At 42.5% G+C, this 17,613-nt stretch overlaps 1 protein-coding gene across 1 annotated transcript in view; it reads right to left on the bottom strand.

Annotated features, from left to right (window-relative positions):
• Nucleotides 1-16,514, bottom strand: part of HAO1 (hydroxyacid oxidase 1) — a 55,461-nt gene extending 38,947 nt beyond the window's left edge. Inside the window, exons 1-2 of the mRNA XM_037051668.1 lie at nt 16,332-16,514; nt 10,722-10,873 (exon numbers count right to left, since the gene is read on the bottom strand). Coding sequence (XP_036907563.1) covers nt 10,722-10,873; nt 16,332-16,468 — 289 coding nt within the window. The 5' untranslated portion in view covers nt 16,469-16,514. The remainder of the gene's footprint in view (nt 1-10,721; nt 10,874-16,331) is intronic.
• Between the last annotated feature and the right edge of the window lie 1,099 nt (nt 16,515-17,613).

The raw sequence follows: 17,613 nt of genomic DNA, 5'->3' as shown, positions 1-17,613 counted from the left end.
CTGAGTCCAACTCTAGAACGAAGCAGATCAAACCCGCCTTAACCACCGACTGGCTCCAGACCTCGGGCAAGCGCCTGCTTTTCCTGCACGTCTGGTGAGGGGGGTGATAAATGACGATCGCCTTGCGGGTCTATTGTGAAGATTAATGATAGGACTGTGAAGTCCAGGCTTCTGGTGCATAAGACACCCCCTTCAGAAAGAGCAAAAGTTTCACTTAAAGCAAACCCGGTGTTTTTCCTGGATTTAGGGAAGATTGAGAATAACGGGGATATTTTCCTCGTAGTTATGCTGAAATGTATATCTACTAGGTCACCTAGTACAACACATAAATATATAAATCAATAAAGCTTTCAAAAATACATCGTTTGGGTCTGGAGCAAAGGAAATGACAATTTTTCTTGCTGAATGGTCTTTCACTCAATGTTAGGGTTGATCACTTAATCTCGGAAAATCCAGAAAATTCAACAGCTAAAGCTCTCACCTACACCCTAATTCCGTTCACTGGGGTCTGTGTGGCTCTTTGTGTTCCTCCGCAATCCGGTCCACCTGCGCCTTGATAGGTGGTCAAGTCAGCGCTGAGTCCCAAAACTTCACTTTGGAATGTTCTGGCCTTTTAGGCTCAAAAAGAAAGTGTTTAGATTTAATGGTTTTATGGCCCATCAAATCCTGTGTGGTAGCCTCTAATTGCATCCAGGGGCAGGAATTTCTTTTAAAAATCTTTTTTTTTTCTTTTGACAGTTTAATAAGAATTTGCTAATACTCTGAGCATTCCTGGAACAAGTCAGGTGGGCTGGACTTCTCTGTATTTGAGGTCCCAGCGCTCCCTCCTGTGGCGCTGGTCTGTATGGCACGTTAGAAGCAACGGGACGGACTCACATGAACAAGTATAAAAGACACATGGACAATAACTGAGGGTGGGGGGTGGAGAGGGGAGGGAGGCGGGGAGCATGGGGTGGGGGGCGGGCAGGGTTGGGAATATAAGACAGAAACCTGTACTTGAACAAGAATTAAATAAAAATTATATTAAAAAAAAAGAAGCAACGGGACGAACGCACGTTTGTTGAATCCCTTTTTTTCTCTTTCTTTTTGCCTTTCCACATTTAAATGGAGCAAAAGAGCTAATGTAGCTCTTGAGAGGGTGAAATAAAATTTATTACACCAACTGTGCACAAAACCAGAGGGAATTCCATGATAATGTCCTAGTAGCCTCAGTGAATAGTAAGCATTTATAAATCGGTTCCTTAAGAAGTCAGAGATACTCTACCTGTCTTGCAAGATGGGAAGTTAACCTGAAGACACCACCTCTCTTATGCACTACCAGCATTTCTTTCAATATGCCAAATACTTGTAGAAATGATTTTGTAATCATCCCTGAAGTGTATATAAAAAATCAAAAACCAACTTAATAGTTTCAAATGAGTGTACCATTGTAAGTACAAGAATTTATATGACTGCTTAAATATAACAACTGTCAATTATCAAACTGTTGACTGAATCACTTACTGCAATAAATCTCTTTATCACAATACAATGTGTGCCAAACTGCAGCCCAGTGTTTCCCAGCTGGCTTCCTTCTATCTTAACAGTTAAGATAGAAGAAAAATTCTTGTTAAATTTTTGTTTGTTTAAAATTCAGGCCCCTTTATTTATGTTTCTGAATTTTATACAAGGCTCATATTTCCTAATGAGTTTCATATACTTTGGTTTTGTAGCATCCTTTCCAAACTAAAGGGATAAAACTCTAAAAACAGAACATTTACAGTTAATATTTCAAGACTATGGCACAGAGCTTGTCTTAGGGGTTCTTGCTGCCGTTAACAACGTTTGGAAGCAGCAGTAACTGACCAGGACATCATTGATAGCACTGCATATGTGAACAATAACCTTGAGAAAAGTATTCAACCTTTGCAAGCCTGTTTTCACATCCTCAGGAGTTGGGGAAACATTCTTACAGCTTTGGGCTCATGTGTGTTCAGATGGTGCTCAGGGACAGATGAGTTAATAAATTCAAATGGCCTGACACATACACATTCATGGTTATCGCTATTTTCTACAAGACTCTGAAGTATCTCTTTTAAAATGTATGTAGCATTTATTAAACACCTATTTGTGTTTTCAGGAAGATCCAGAGAGAAGTCCCTATCTACTCGATCTCCTCTATTCCAGGAATGCAGCTATGAGAAAGGAAAATCAGAGGCTCACAAGAGCTCTCTTTCTGACCTGTGTTCTCCAGGGTGTAAGAGGCAGAAGATAGAGATGGGATTCCAAAAAATTAAGAAAGGTCAGTTTCCTACTTTGAATGTTCTTGTAACCATGCGCACTGGGCTTTGGCCACTTGGCACCCTTATATATAACCCAACGATTGTGTTGAAGGGAACAGGTTTTTATTAACGGGGTTCCAAACTTGGGGGTGCTGAGAGCACTTCTGATCTGAGCCTTTCCCTTCCACGAGACCGAGAACTTCTCCTGCTCCCAAAAGGCCAACAGCATGCCCAGAAGTTCCTCCTTTCCTCATCTGTGCTTAAGCCAGTCACACACACAGACCTCCATCTCTCTGGCATGTGCACTTAGTGGGCTGCGGAGGCACCATCCTCTTGCAGCAAAACCGTGGGCCATGTTACACTGGATCATAGTGTCCCCTAGGCTGGAGTCCATGGAGGCACACGTCTCAGTGTAGGACCCTGCCTCCAGGAGTGGGCTCCCATCCTCGTGGAGTCTAAGCCACTGGTGGGCCCAGCATCTCCTGGTCCCACACGCCTTCCATCCATGCAGGAAGCAGGGCCAGAGGCCCAGAATGTCCAAATGCTAAAAGCCCAGGAAAAGAGCTTGCACCAAGCTCCAAAGCAAGAGAGAGACTTGTCCATACCAAGCGCCCGTACCAGAAGCACAAGCAAGCGAGAGAGCAAGAACACTCAGGAGAGATCCTTTCTGCCTTTTCCTTTCAAAAGACACTCCTGAAATCCCACATGCACAGGAAGACAGTGGGAGTGTCTGGCATTTCCTATGGTGTGTCAGTGTCTGCCATGTTTGTCAGCTTCCCAGTGTCTTTGACTCTCTTTTGGCTTTATATAGTCAGGGCAAGAGATTCCCAGCCACGCAGAGGTGCATGTGCATCTGTTAGTCCACCGTGGGGCATCCAGCCCCTCACAGCTCGTGCAGGGCAGTGGGGTGCTCTATCCCCTCCCGTTCGCCCTGCTCGGTTGTCACTAGTGACTCCACCAGCGCAAGTTCTCAGCCTCATAATTCCTCTATTTACAGTTTTCCCTGGCAGTAGTCTCCTCCACAGCCCCTCCCTTCAGGAAGGCACAGGGCTGTGTTACCTGCCTTTGTTCTGCAGTGTGTCGTGAGTACTGTGCCTTCTGGTCCTCTGGCACCCTCTGCCCCGCCTTGCCTTTTTGCAGAGTTGGGGGAGTTTGCCTGTTTTTCAGGGATCTCCAGAGACCTCTACTCCATTACAATTGCTCTTATGTATTTGATAAAATTTTAAATGGGCACAAAACTAATATATACAGAAAAAAATCATAAAGATCATCTACTCCTCTTGGGAATTTTCTGTTTTTGTTTTTTTGAGTTTTCTCATTGTGAAGGGTTGTTTTATTTTGTTTTTAATCCTCACCCAAGGATATAGTCACTGATTCTAAAGAGAGAGGGAGAGGAGAAACACGAATCAGCTGCCGCCCGTATGCGCCCCGACCAGGGTTTGAACACACAGCCTTTTGTTATAGGGACAGCACTCCAACTGACTGAGCCACCTAGCCAAGGCTCATTTTTAGAGTTTTTTCCCTTTGCTTTTGTCTCAGCAGCAGAACTTTTTCTCTGAAGATCTGTTCGTTTGAACTGCAACACACAACGTAAGTGGAACCTAACTTCTCTGAGATCCTTGGCTCCAACCCCAGGCTCCCTCGGACGTGGTAAGCAAACCACTGATCTCCTGTAAGCAGCTCACTTTATCAGTGAGGACACGAGGTAATAATCCTAGAGAGCGCAAAGGGCCTGTCACGAGAAGTGAAGCCAGTTAGTGGTGAATTTCCACATAAATCAGATGTCCCAGCCGGATCGGACAGTTGTGGCCCACAGAAGTATTTGCTTTGGCCCACACATTGTTGCCCCAATTTTGATTTATTTGCCAACGTTTAAAAACCAAGAGATTGCACATAAAAATCAAGACTTCTGGCTTCTCTTAAAATTGTGAAGATTGGCAGCCCCCTCCAGGCACTGGTTAGCTAGCACCAAGCCAGGGCTGCCCACTTTGGACAGAGCCTGCGATCTCAGACTTGCTGGTCTCCACCAGCGAACTTGCATTGTTGTTTTCTGAACTTCCTCCCTCTTTGGATATTTATATTACCAGCCTGGCCCTTAACATTATTTTTTGAAGTTCCCGAATAACGCCTAACAAACAAAAATGTCTTTAGCAAAGTAAAAAGAGCCATTTTCAATCCCATGAAGGCATACATGGAGGGTACGTTTCAAAAAGTGTTTTCCATATGTAGAAAAGAAAGATATAGGGAACTCTGAACTCTGAGAAGAAAATTAAAAAGTAAACCACATTTTGGGAAGCTTTCCCTAGCATTGCTCTCATGCAATCCTCACAAGAACCCCCGAAGGTAAGAGCTTTATTCAGTTAGGCATGCCACATGCACCAAGCAAACATACAGGACACACAATCATAATGATTTGTTGTTTATCCGAAATCACGTGTTCATCGCCGCTTTGAAAATGAAAGACAAAAAAGAGTCGCTCCACTACCACACAGCCGTGTATGAAAGCAGAGCTCTGTCCCCAGTTGATACTGCGGATGTGCCCGCATTGGTGAGAAGAAAGGCCAAAAGCCCTTGAAGCACCCTGTGAAGAAGTCTGGAGAGCCAACTGGGAAGATGAGACTGTGATACCATGGTAACTTCCAGAACTTTCTAGAAGCCCATTTTAATTATTCAGGCCAAACTATGTTCTGGGGATTTGAATAAACCTCACCTACACTTACTGACCAGGCTGAAGGGGAAACTTCCTCCGGAGAGAATTGCTCACTAACCCCAGTCTCTCGAACTTGGCCCCAGCCCCTGGAAACAGGAAACCTTAATTTGGGACCAGATCATTAAAAGGGTGGGGGAAAAAAAGAAGTCCTCTAAATATCTTCCATAGATTTCACAATTTCCCCAAGTGTGCAGCCAAGAGAGGGGCCCCAAATAGGGATTTGGAATGGGGTCCAGAACTCAAGGTATCCAAGAAATATTAGAAAAATATATATGATGTCTTCACCCCCACCAGTCTGAGCTGGGGGATGGGACACATGGAGCAGGGCCACTGAGAGCTGTTTTGCATAGGAACAGCTTTGCAGCTAACCTCTGGCATGTTCATTTAACACATCTATAACCTTTAACTGGTTGCATAAATATGTTAAATAGCTGTGGCCATGCTTTGAGCCAGGAGGATGGAAGTGACTTCCATCCAAGATGTAACTGGGAGGCAACTCCCCCTGGTTACAAGTGCTTGTATGAGAGCTTGGAGATCATTGGCTCCATGCCATGGGGCCATGCCTGCCCAGACTCACTATGGTAGCCCAGTACAGCTGGGAGGATACAGGAATGCTGGCGGGTGTAACCAGTTGTAGGAGGGGTGGAAAATGGGGCTGCAGAGGAAGATTGGCTTGGGGACTTAAACCCAGACTCAGCAGCCATCTGAGAGAAAACCATGCAACTTTGGCAGAGTGGGGACCCCGGAGCCTTGGTGAAAGTGAGGGCCACATGGCTTTGGGGTGCTCCCTTTTGCCTCATGGCTTAGGAAGCAGGAGAGACTCTGCCTGGAAGAAAAGGGGTGAAAGGACTCTTGAGTGTCCTGGCCCACCAATGAGGCCCTGGCTGGTGAGCCATGAGAAGGTGCCACATGGCTTTGGATTAGCTGGAGATCCTGGCGGTGCCACAGCTGATGGTGCTGGGAGCCTGAATCACTGACTTCTACTTCGTTTTCTGAAATTCAGTACCCTAGATTAGGGCAGAGGGAAAAGGAAGGATTGTGTGCGTCTGTGGGTATCCTAAAGGACTTTGGCCTGTATAACTTTAAATGACATTTCCTTTCCTTTTCACAAATCTCTGGCATTGAGAGACATCTTTCCTCTGACAGGGGGCATAGTGAACCTAGTGGGGGTCCTTTCAGTAATAGTATATCGTATACCCCACTTGGGTCTGTTCTGTAACACAAGGATCAGGCTTGCTTGAGGGGATTTCCATATTTTAAAACAATAAAGTAAATCAAATATCAGCCACTTAATGCCATGTCAATTTTTTCTCAGTTTTGAGAACAGGAAGTAATCTCCACCAAATACGAATGCCTTCTTTAAATTTGCTTGTGGCTATATATAACCTCCACCTTGGCTTGCACCCTTCCAGAAGCCAACAATGAGACAAACATATGAGTAAGTCTTTAATCTGGGAATAAGCACAAGGTAAGGTGATGGAGTAGGAAAGTGAGAGGGATGGAAAGGTAGCTGAGGAAGTGGGAGTTGATGAGCAGGTAACTTCTGAGGGCAATGGGGGCTCGGTCCCACTGGGAACCCTGGGCTACAACGTTAGCAACATGTCAGTGATCCTGACCAAAGAGAGATGGGGCGTTGCTAAAACTCCTGTGCATCGTCGGCTCAGGGGTCCCTCCCACTCACCCACTCCCAACCCACCCATCCTGACATTTGTCATTCTGTTGCCAGAGAAAAATGGCAGGCAAAAAATTGCAGGTTCCAATGCAAATGGTAAGTAACAGGGGAGTATATCCCGGGCACCAAGGTGCACACCCTGTCCTTCCAAGACACCTACCCATCCCACAAACAAAACATGCCAACCAAGGAGCACTCTTCGTGATGAGCTGATTGCCATTGGCTTTCGGTCTCAATACTAAATAGACCATCAACCCATAGGTGGTCACTGGAATGTAGAAGAAAACCTTAAGGATCTTTAAATCCTGGAGGGAGGGTTCTACTACAAATCTACTACAAATCTGGAGTGTAAACTGTGGTGTCACTGCCCAGACAGGAACCTGACTGACCCGAAACAGATTCTCCAGGGCACTGCGTGCAACCTGTCATCGCTGATTCCTGTGTTTGCACAGCACCTCACCTTGGTTCTGCCTGATCCACCTTATCCCAGGGTCTGTCAAGCATCTCATTCTCCTGTTGGACCTGCTTAGCAGGGTCTTCAGTTGATAAAGTAATTACCTTTAGGGGATTGTAACTGACAGATAAATGGGCTTCCTCTGGAGACATTTGATGGGATTTTTCTGGAAATTCAAGGTTAAGAGCCCAGACTCTAGAGCCAGGTGGCCTGGTCTGAATCCCATCTTCACGGATTGTTGTATGTGACTCTGGACAAGCTGCTCATCTGCTGTGTGAAATGGGCTTCATAACAACACTTCTTCTGTGGGCTGTTCAAAGGATTCAGCGTTTTCATACTTGTATTTAGAATAGTGCCTGGAACATGCTACGGACTTTATAAGTGTTTGGCAAAGAAATGTAAAGGAATAATAAGATAGGTATTTAATAATGCCTCGTGGTTGGGGCCAGGAGGAAACACTGTTGGATAAATTTCTCTAACCCAGACTATCATATTATACTTCTGAAGTAAGCTTTCTTCTAATCTTCCTTTCCATCTGACCAAAGGAAGGAGCACAGACCTGAGACCCACCAGAAGGGAGGTGGGGAGTAAGTCCTGTCATTCACTAGCTACGAAAACCCACTTCCTCTGGGACTCTAGCTCTGTGCCCACACAATGGGCACAGGGACACCTGTCACATATCAAAGTTGTACGTATACAAGCAATTTGCAGGCTATAGGGTGTTTTACAAAGTGAGACCTGCTTACTGCCTTCCTTTACTTCCTCTGCTTCTTTTCCATTCTCTTCATGGTCCCTTCTCCATTTTTCTTTTCTCTTGTACATCTAGTTTTTATTGTTTTTGTCTTACAAAATAATTTCAGAGAAATTTTATAAGTATAGACCAGAAATAGGAAGAATATGAAGTCAGGAATAATCCTATCAGTCATATATAAATGCTTGTAAAGACTAGTTTGCTTCTTAATCTTTAAAAATAAGTGCATTTTAGCATCTTCCTATTGTTTGTAACTGCTTTAAAAAATTTATTCTATTTTCACTTCCCTCCACACCACCACACTCTGTCTACAATATGATTTTTAAATGATTTATCCCATTTTTAGGTACTTTCTTTTTTGTAACCTATTTCCAGTTATGGGACATTTGTGTGTTCTTTTTCCAAATTCCCTCCTATTAAAAATAACAGTGACATGAACGTTTTTGGAGAAATGTCTTTCCTCAAAATCATTACTATTTCCTTGGAATTCTTAGTAGAGAATTTACATCATCACAGAGAATTCGCATTCTTAAAATTTTGATACACAGTGCCAAATTATTTTCTAGAATTATGACTTCACCATACCCTCTTGTCAATAGTATTTAAAAATACATTGTCCTCTAACCTCATCAAACTGTATGCTTTTTTACTGATTTTAGAGAGAAGAGAAAAGAAAGAAAGAAAGGGAAACATCAATTTGTGGTTCCAGTTATTTGTGCATTTGTTGGTTGCTTCTTGTGTTTGCCCTGACCAGGGATCAAACCCACAACCTTGGTGAATTGGGACAACACTCTTACTCACTGAGCTACCCGGCCAGGACCAGACTGCATAATCTTAAAATAATAATTTAATGTTCAGAAAACATAATATAATAATAATTTAATTTATTTATTTGTGAAATTGAGCAATTTTCATGTTTATTGGCCATTTTATCACCCCATTTATGAATTTCCTCTTTATGTCTTTTTTTAGTTATATCTTTTCATCAATTTTGTGCTGTATGTTATTTCATTTTTCAAATATAAGGGCTTTTTACACAGAAAGGACATGAACCCTTTGCAGTGTCTAATTTTTTTACTTTTTATGAGTTGGTCATTTGTTGTCATTTTTTAATAAAAGTTTTAGATCACGGAGGTTTCATTTTTTTTAATTTTTAAAAATTATTTATTTATTTATCTTTAGAGGGGAAGAGAAGGAGAGAAGGAGAGAAATATCAATGTATGGTTGCCTCCCGTGAGGCCCCCTCTGGGAAGTGACCTGCAACCTAGGTATGTGCCCTGACTGGGAATCAAACCGTGATCGTGTGGTTCGCAGGCCTGTGCTCAATCCACTGAGCTACACCAGCCAGGGCAGGTTTTATTTGCTTATGTGTATTTATTTGCTTTGGTTTTAATGGTTGTTGTCTATGGCATGATTGGGAAGGCCTCTACTATCCCAACCAAATAGACATCCATCTAGTATCCCCCCTCCCTTTTTCTTCTCCCTGCCTGAATTTCAGGATCACTGTAGATGAATGGCTGGGGCCCCAGGGCCACTGATCTGTGCACAGTCCTAGAATTAAAGAGAGCCCCAGGCTCCGACCCCAGCACAGACTCACCGGCCCATGCTGATACTCTGGTAGAATTCCAAGGAAGACATTTCAAGGATGAAAACGAGTTCACAAGATCCTTAATTCTCAGAACTAAAATGCTTTAAAACAGTACTCAATCGCTGTTCTTTGGGCCTGCATTACCTGCCCTGCTTAGATTCAAAAGAAGACAAGCATAAAGGACACATGGACAATAACTAAGGTGGGGGGCAGAAATGGGAGGGAGGCAGGGAGCACTGGGGAGGGGAGCAGGGCTGGGAATATAAGACAGAAAACTTTACTTGAACAAGAATTAAATATTTTTAAAAAAGAAGTCAGATAGGCTTCATTGCTAACTTGATGAGTTTCCGAAGCAAGTTAGCAATGTGGGGAGATTAATCATTGTGAATAACTTCTCAATGTTCACAGTTTCTGGAGGACTGGGAAGTGAGCAAATTAGCCCTAATAAGAAATTTCTTTACATCATCTTTGAATTTCTCATCCCTCCCTTCTCCTAAGGCAGTTGGAAATGCTCTATTGAGAATATAATCCATCGGCTAAAAAAAATCAATAAAATCATGGTCTAAGATCATGGCAGAAAACACAACCAATCAGGTTGCTGCATTTTCTTTTTCATTGTGAGAACCTCATGGGCTTGGGGGAAGCAGGAAGGGCTTTGAAATAAGGTAGCCATGAGGTTAAATGCCATGTCCACCACTACCTAGCTATATGACCTAGGGTGAGTCAATTTCTCAGGCCTCCATTTTCTAAGATATGGATATTAACACTCATAATATAACTAAAAGTTATTAAGCCGCTACTATGTGCCAGACACTGTTTCAAGCATTTTATGTTATATGTGCAACCCAAGGAGGTTTGTACTATTTTTATCCTCATTCCATACCTGATGAAACCAGAACTATACTGTTTAAAAATAGAGTTGCAAAGCCCTGGCTGATGTAGCTCAGTGGATTGAGTGCGGGCCTGCGAACCACACGATCGCGGTTCGATTCCCAGGCAGGGCACATGCCTGGGTTGCAGGCCAGTTCCCAGCAAGGGGCGCACGAGACACAACCATACATTGATATTTCTCTCCTTCTCTCCTTCCCTTCCCCTCTAAAAGATAAATTTAAAAAATAAATTAAAATGTTAAAAAATAGAGTTGCATAATGGGCAAGGCCAGGCCTGGGCTTAATTCCGCTGGCTATAAAAACATCCAGGAAAGTGTCTGCATGGTACACACAGAGAAGGGAGTCACTCAACGGTAGTCCTCCTCTGTCCCTGTCGGGGAGCATCTTCCTCCTACCTCGCACTGTTGCAAGCTCTCCATCCACGTGAGCCATGCACTGCATGGCCGTAGCTGCAGCGCATATAGGCATACTGACTCTTTGGCCTAAAACAGAAGTTGACAGGTCTACTTCAGCAACATTCCGGAGCATCCGTGGATAGAGCTTCCATCTAGAGTAGAAAAAAAAGTTTTAGAATTTCAAAAGCATAATTAGAGCTTTGACATTAAAGTTTAGTTAAAAAGAGAAAAGTTTCTTCTATTTTTCCCACCAAGCAAATTACTTTCACAGCTAAAGGGGCAATTTGGATGTTTGCTAAGATAGATAGTTAGCAATAAGATAATAATGAATTTCTCAAGCCGTTCAAGGTGAGGTACATTTAACATACACACAGTAGAGTTTGCCCATTTGAGTGTAAAGTTTCCTGAGCTTTGACAAATGCATACAGTCTTATACCTGCCAAAACAGTCAAGGTCTAAAACAGTTTACTGTCCTGGAAAGCATCTCCATTAGCCTTTGTAGTGAAGCTCTCTCCTGACACCTCCCCTAATAACCATCAGTCTGTAGGGGGTTTGTCCCTAGAGTTTTACTTTGCAAGAATGTCATGTAAATGGAAGCATGCAGTATCTAGGCATGGAAGCCTGGCTTCTTCAACTGAGCATAATGCATTTGAAATTCATCCATATCATTACAAGCATCAGTAGATGGTTCCCTTTGGTTGCTGAAGAGTATTCAGTGGTAAGAAAGTAGCACAATTTATTTACCCGTTCCCCTGATAAGAGACATTTAGGATGTTTCCAATTTGGTACAATTATAAAGTCACTATGAACATTCACTTAGTTTTGTGTGTGTGTGTGTGTGTGTGTGTGAACATCGAGTGTTCATTTCACTTCCTCCAAGCCATTTGAAGATAGTATACAGAGAAACTATCTCAGGCAGTTCCTTTTAAAATTATGTTTTCTTTTTTCAAAATCCTTAAGCTGAATTCTGTATGCATTGAAGTATAATAATAAAAGAAGATAATGTTTTTCGGTGTAAAATTGAGTCTATTCTATTCTTCAAAAATGTTATTGGGCAAAGATTGGAGTTTTTGACTTAAAAAAATTTCGACAACTGAACATTATCTTAAAACACCTTTTCCTGCAATTGTTTTGTGTTGCAGTAAAAACACCAAAACCAAAAATGAAAACTTCACTAGCAAAATTTACAGGAGAGCTAGTTCTCTTTCCTCGCAGCAAAATTTGTATCTCCTGTTTGTTCGAAATTATTTTGCTTCTCGTTTAGTAACCGATTTAAGCCGAAGAAAACGCAGCCCTATTCTAATGAGCATTGAGACAGTAAACGTTGAGCGCACATGCAAACATACCTACCCAGCACTTGGCTTCCATTACCTAGATTTAACTTTGCTTCCAGGACATCAAGGTTTTTAGTTAATGTGGTGAAGTGTGATTTAGTAATGGAGTAACCAAAATAAATAGAACCTCCAAAGTCTTAAGTGAAGCCTACTTCCTGTAGCGGAAGCAGAAATGTTGCCTTCACGTTGCTGTGAGCAATAGCTAACAGTCTGTAATCTAACCCTTCCTCACATAATGAAGTAAAAACATCCAGCCCCCGAGAAGCATAATAAAGAAGTTTTACTGTGTGCTTTCTTTGCAATTCCTTTGGACATCATAATCGTCATTCTTTTCCAGCACACCACATGCTCGGCTGCTGGAAGTCTTTTCTTCTCCACTGACCCTCACTGCATGATTCCTTTATCTCCACTTTAAAGGGGGCAAGGCAGAAGCCTTACGGAGAGTTTTTATTACCAATCACCTCTAAGTGTATTATTAGAATGAAAGAAAAAGATTCTAATAGCAGCCATTGAAGTAGAAGACATTAATATTTACTTGGAGCTAAGGAAACAATGGAAGCTTTGATGAAAAACACGCACAGAACTGCAGGGTATTGGCTGTGTGCATATGTGCCTATGTGCCTGCGGCAGAGGGACATTTTTAAAAGTCTAATTCCCACTTAACAACACAAGGTTCAGTTCCACCTCAGGCTGTAGCTTTACACTTGTCCACATGGTGGCGCAGTTACTTTAACTGTGTGGTGCAGCTTCCGTACACATCTTTTTTTTTTGTTTAGAGGATGACATTAGAGAGACTTTCAAGCGGATGCACGACATGCAATTCCTAGACAAAATTAGACAAAACGCAATAGAGTGGAAAAATGTATGTTCTCCAAAAAGTCCTCCACATTTTGATATTTTCCAAAGAGCAATTACAACGAACTTTGGCAGATATTTTCAGTAACTTTCTAAGTCCCTCCCAACTGCACCCCCAACTTAAGAGATCTTTTTACCCCAAATTGTACATAAAATAGGAGTTGACTATAACTGTGGACTGTGCTCTTCTGAGACCTCCACTTTGGTAAAGAATATGAAGATTGACAAAACAATTGAACAAATTGAATAATAACCCATTTTTTAAGGATGGAAAAAAGATACCTGAGTAAAGGAAGTAGGGTAAACATGGGCATCCTTTAACAGGACTTTTAAAAAACTTTTTTCTTAAGATTTTATTTATTTATCTTTAGAGGGGAAGGGAAAGAAAGAGGGAGAGAAATACCAATGTATGGTTGCCTCTTATGCGCCCCCTGCTGGGGACTGGCCTGCAACCCAGGCCTGTGCCCTGACTGGGAATGGAACTGCGATCCCTTAGTTCACAGGCCCCACTCAATCCACTGAGCTACACCAGGCAGGGCCTTTAACAGAACTTTTGACCCACACTTCACATCTAAGTAAGGGCTCAGATTTTATTTATCAAAAAATCAGGTGACATATGCACTCCCCGAAGGGGCTGCTCTGTTGAAGGAGGGCGTTCACTCGTCATCCAGCTGTTTATGCTGTGTGCTGCTACTGAATCCACCAACTGAACACAGTGAACTAATGTTTTATCAATCCTGGGAGGTGACCATACTGGGAGGTGACCATACTAACTTTTTCTCATTATTGTATGCTAAGCATTTAAAACATAAAATATATGTATACAAAATACACAATTTTTATCATCTTATTGTTTACCATTCATTTTTAATGGTTTCTTCAGCCCCTAAAACTTCCTGAAATGGTGCATGATTGTGTGTGTGTGTGTGTGTGTGTGTGTGTGTGTGTAAACACTTGTCTGGATGAAGAAACCACTGTGGGGTGGAGGGGGAGCAGTGGAGGGGAGGGGATGAAAGGACGGAGGGAAGGAGGAGAAGGAAAAAAACAGTTGGGATCTCAAATCTTTGTCCATATGAATCCTTGAAAATAAGAGACAATTAGTTGCTTTTCATAATGCAAGAGCACAAAGCAACATACTTACCCGTTTTGCAAACTAGCTAGATGATTCTGTGACATTTACACCTTATGAAAAGGATACTGAAAATGCCACTGGTAAGTTTATATTGCTTCTCAAATATTAAAGGGAGAGAATGATATCACTTTCACCAACTGTTGTTTAGAAGTGTCAATAAGGCATGCAATAGGAATGAGACTAGCTTCCTTTTCTAACATCATGAAACTTCCAAATGCCCAAACTGTAGACTCATTTTCTAGCAATGACAATTCCACAACAAGCCACAAAATATGTAAAAACCATGCTTGAGATGGATACATTGAGTTAATATATGAGAATCAAATTACTGTTTTATTTACTCGATTGATTGATTTTTAGGGAGAGAGAGGAAGGGAGAGAGAAACATGGATTTGTTGTTTCACTCACTGGTTGACTCCTACATGTGCCCTGACCAGGGATTGAACCCACGACCTGGGCACATCAGGACAACGCTCCAACCAGCTGAGCTGTCTGGCCATGGCAAATAACTGTCCTATTTGGAATTAACTCCAATCAGGTCAGAGCAAGAATGGAACATTCTGTTCTTCCAGGTGGTTCTACCCATTTGACTTTATTTATTCTTTTATCGAGAGGGACTCAATAATATTTGAGTTCCAAGTGTTACCCAGAGATGTCTCCAAGCAACTGCTGGGTCACGTAAGTGGCTCCTGTCCCCACAACTCTGAAACGTGGCTTAGTCAGAGCTAAGTGCAGCGAGAGAAAAGCTGTCACTGTGAATGATCTTCTGTTGTACTTGTCAGAGGGAGAGGTACATAAATCTCATACATGTCTTTAAAGTGTCCTGTCATTGTGTTATGACAGGTTATTTGAGGTCTGGTTGTTTTGTAGTCTTCGTTTAAATCAGAATGAGAGATTTCAGATTGATTCCCTTCATCTCATCACCCCAAGGCCACAAAAATCCTGACACAAAGTCTACTCTTTAGTTCCACGGGATCAACTCATCACTGGGTGCGGGACAAAGGGCCACCCAGCAAGCTGCACAGCAAAAGAGGCTCTGTAATGGGAGATAGGCAACGGTCCCCGAGGTTTGTTGCAATATGATCTCCTCAAGAATGTTTAGCCCCTCCTCTACTCTTAGCCAACTTTTCCCTTCCTGTGGCTATTCCAGCATCTTTTCAGCTCATTTGGTTTCCAAGGAACATTCTGAGGCAAAGTCAAGGCTAAAAGGGGTTTGGGAGAGGCCCCAAGCTTCACCCCATTCTCGAGCTCCTACGCTGATTTTCAGGGAATCGATGTTGCTTGCCAACGAACACCTTGGTTAGCATGGTCTCGTTTCTCCTAATTCACCCATGGAAAGTGATTTTAAGGGACTTTGCTCTAGACTAAAGAAGAAATCAAGAAGGAAGGCAGAGTCTTTTCCAGGGAATCAAGAGTCTTTTCTCTGGATAATTTCTGCCTTTTCCCCTTTAATTTATCACCATCACTGAGCACCCACGACACTCACTGGCTTCACTAAAGGCTGTAGTGTAAATAGCTGAGCCTGAAAGACCCCCGTGTAGTGAGGGTTCTTCTTGCCTATCTGAGAGCAAGTAAACCATTTTTGTAACTGCTGGGAAATAAAATACTCTTTTAAAGTTATTTTGCTTCTTGTTTTTATTACAAGCAAAAGCACATAAACCGTGACACCCACCATCTTATGTTCTGTAATATGAAAGTCAAGAGAAGACTGGCTTGGGAAAAGAGATGAAGCTCTTTGGAGGAGAGATAAAACAGCAAAGTTGAAAGATTAATGCTACGGAGACAAATTGAAATCCAAAGTGAAAGTTTAGAAGATAGTAAACAAAGTGAACGACAAGAAGAGCCAGCAGGATGGGAACGTTTGAGGCAACAATCTGTTCCGGCTCAACAGGGAAGATGCTTATCTTGCATTTGATGTTGTCTTGCATGAAACACTCCTTCCCACACCATGAACACACTCTCACTGCCACACTCAGAGACAAAGAAAAGGGGGTTGTCAGAATTCATCACTATTTTCACACACAGTTAAATAGTTAATCCATAGAATTCCAAGCGAGGAAACTTAGGGTTGGCTTTTGCAGTCAGTTGTTCAATATAGTCCCAGGCTTGAAATATCTTACAACAATCTAACGCCCAAGATTTCTTACAATCCCAAGAATTTCCCCCTCTCTGCTAAGCATCTATCTAGACAAATAATTCTACATCATCAGCATTGAAACTAGGAGAATGTATTTTGGTAGAATGTCTTTGTGTAGTTTTGACACATTCCTTAAAAATAAGATTTCTCACCTGGAAAATGCTGCAATATTATCAGCCAAGGTTTCCTGATCATTTGCCCCAGACCTATAGTAGTCGTAGATAGACTTCGGAAGTACTGACTTAGCGCGTTGTTCATAGTCACCGATACAAACTAGCCGGGTGGACATTTTCACAGGTTCTTGCAACTCCGGGTTGATTTTATTTTTTTCCCATGTTGCCTTCTATATCTTGATAATTCTGTTATTTGTCAATAATTAATAGACTTTTTCCAAAGTTCAGATTTAGTTCTCTGGTGTAATAGTAAGTGAGCAAACATATGCGTAGACTTTGAAATTTCATTTGCAGCTATCGGCCAAAAAAGAGCAACACCTAGGCTGTAAGAACTGGGGCTGGGGAGGCTGTGATGTCTGTCACATTTCAAAGGCAGGGCACCGAGTTGAAATTCACAACTGAGGGGAGTACTCACACAGATCCTCTCTTGGCCCGGTTCTGCCTGAAGCTGCTCCTTCCACAGTGTATGCCTTTCCTCCTTACTTGGTGCCCAGAATGGGCTGCCCCTCATTTTCCTTCCACATATAGATCATGCACATATCGTGGGGAGAACAGCATATGGAATGAGCTGGACACCCAACGAACACAGAGTGTCTGTACACAATATGAAACTCAGCCAATTATAAGCTTTTGGCTTTAGGAAGGAACCTTAAGGCCAGATGTATAACTAATTCTTGAAGGGTCTAACCTCACGCCAGAGAGGAGGTAAGGAAGTGCCATTCCAAAGGACGCTCTGGTTTCAGGCTGGAATTTCAGTTGGTCATGGGACACCTGGAGGACTCGCCCATTTCCCAGGCTTGATTCAGAAAGCAATGGCTTTGACATCAGTCACACCTGAGTGTCAGTCTGGGCGCCTCCACTGAGAGGTAGCTGTTCAGCAGCTGCAGTCCACCTGCATACACCTGTAAAGAATTTTCTCTGCAACTTGGAGCCTGCTCTCTTCCAAGCATGTGACATACTATAGGGCTATGGAATTGAGACACCCTGGAACAGCCTGCAAGGAAGGCCTCAAGGGACTTGGTGCATAAAAACCCCACCCCTCACTCTTCTGGTGCCTGCCTCTTCCCTGGTATTCCATGGTGCAGTTGTCCACAGCGTTAGTGGGTGCTTCCTTTTCAGTCTCACTCCCCTACCGATTAATTTAATTTTGAAAGTTTTATACTACTAGGATTGACATTTAATCCTATAATCTATAGAAACAAACCTATAGATATATAGGATTATCTATAATCTCACAAATTTTGTGAGTTTCCTAAAACTC

This window comes from Sturnira hondurensis, unplaced genomic scaffold (genome assembly GCF_014824575.4).
Source record: "Sturnira hondurensis isolate 20B ecotype Veracruz unplaced genomic scaffold, ASM1482457v3 Scaffold0007401, whole genome shotgun sequence".
Lineage (NCBI taxonomy): Eukaryota > Metazoa > Chordata > Mammalia > Chiroptera > Phyllostomidae > Sturnira > Sturnira hondurensis.
The sequence above is the reverse complement of the archived record's forward strand: the minus strand, read 5'-3'. Positions and strand labels throughout refer to the sequence as shown.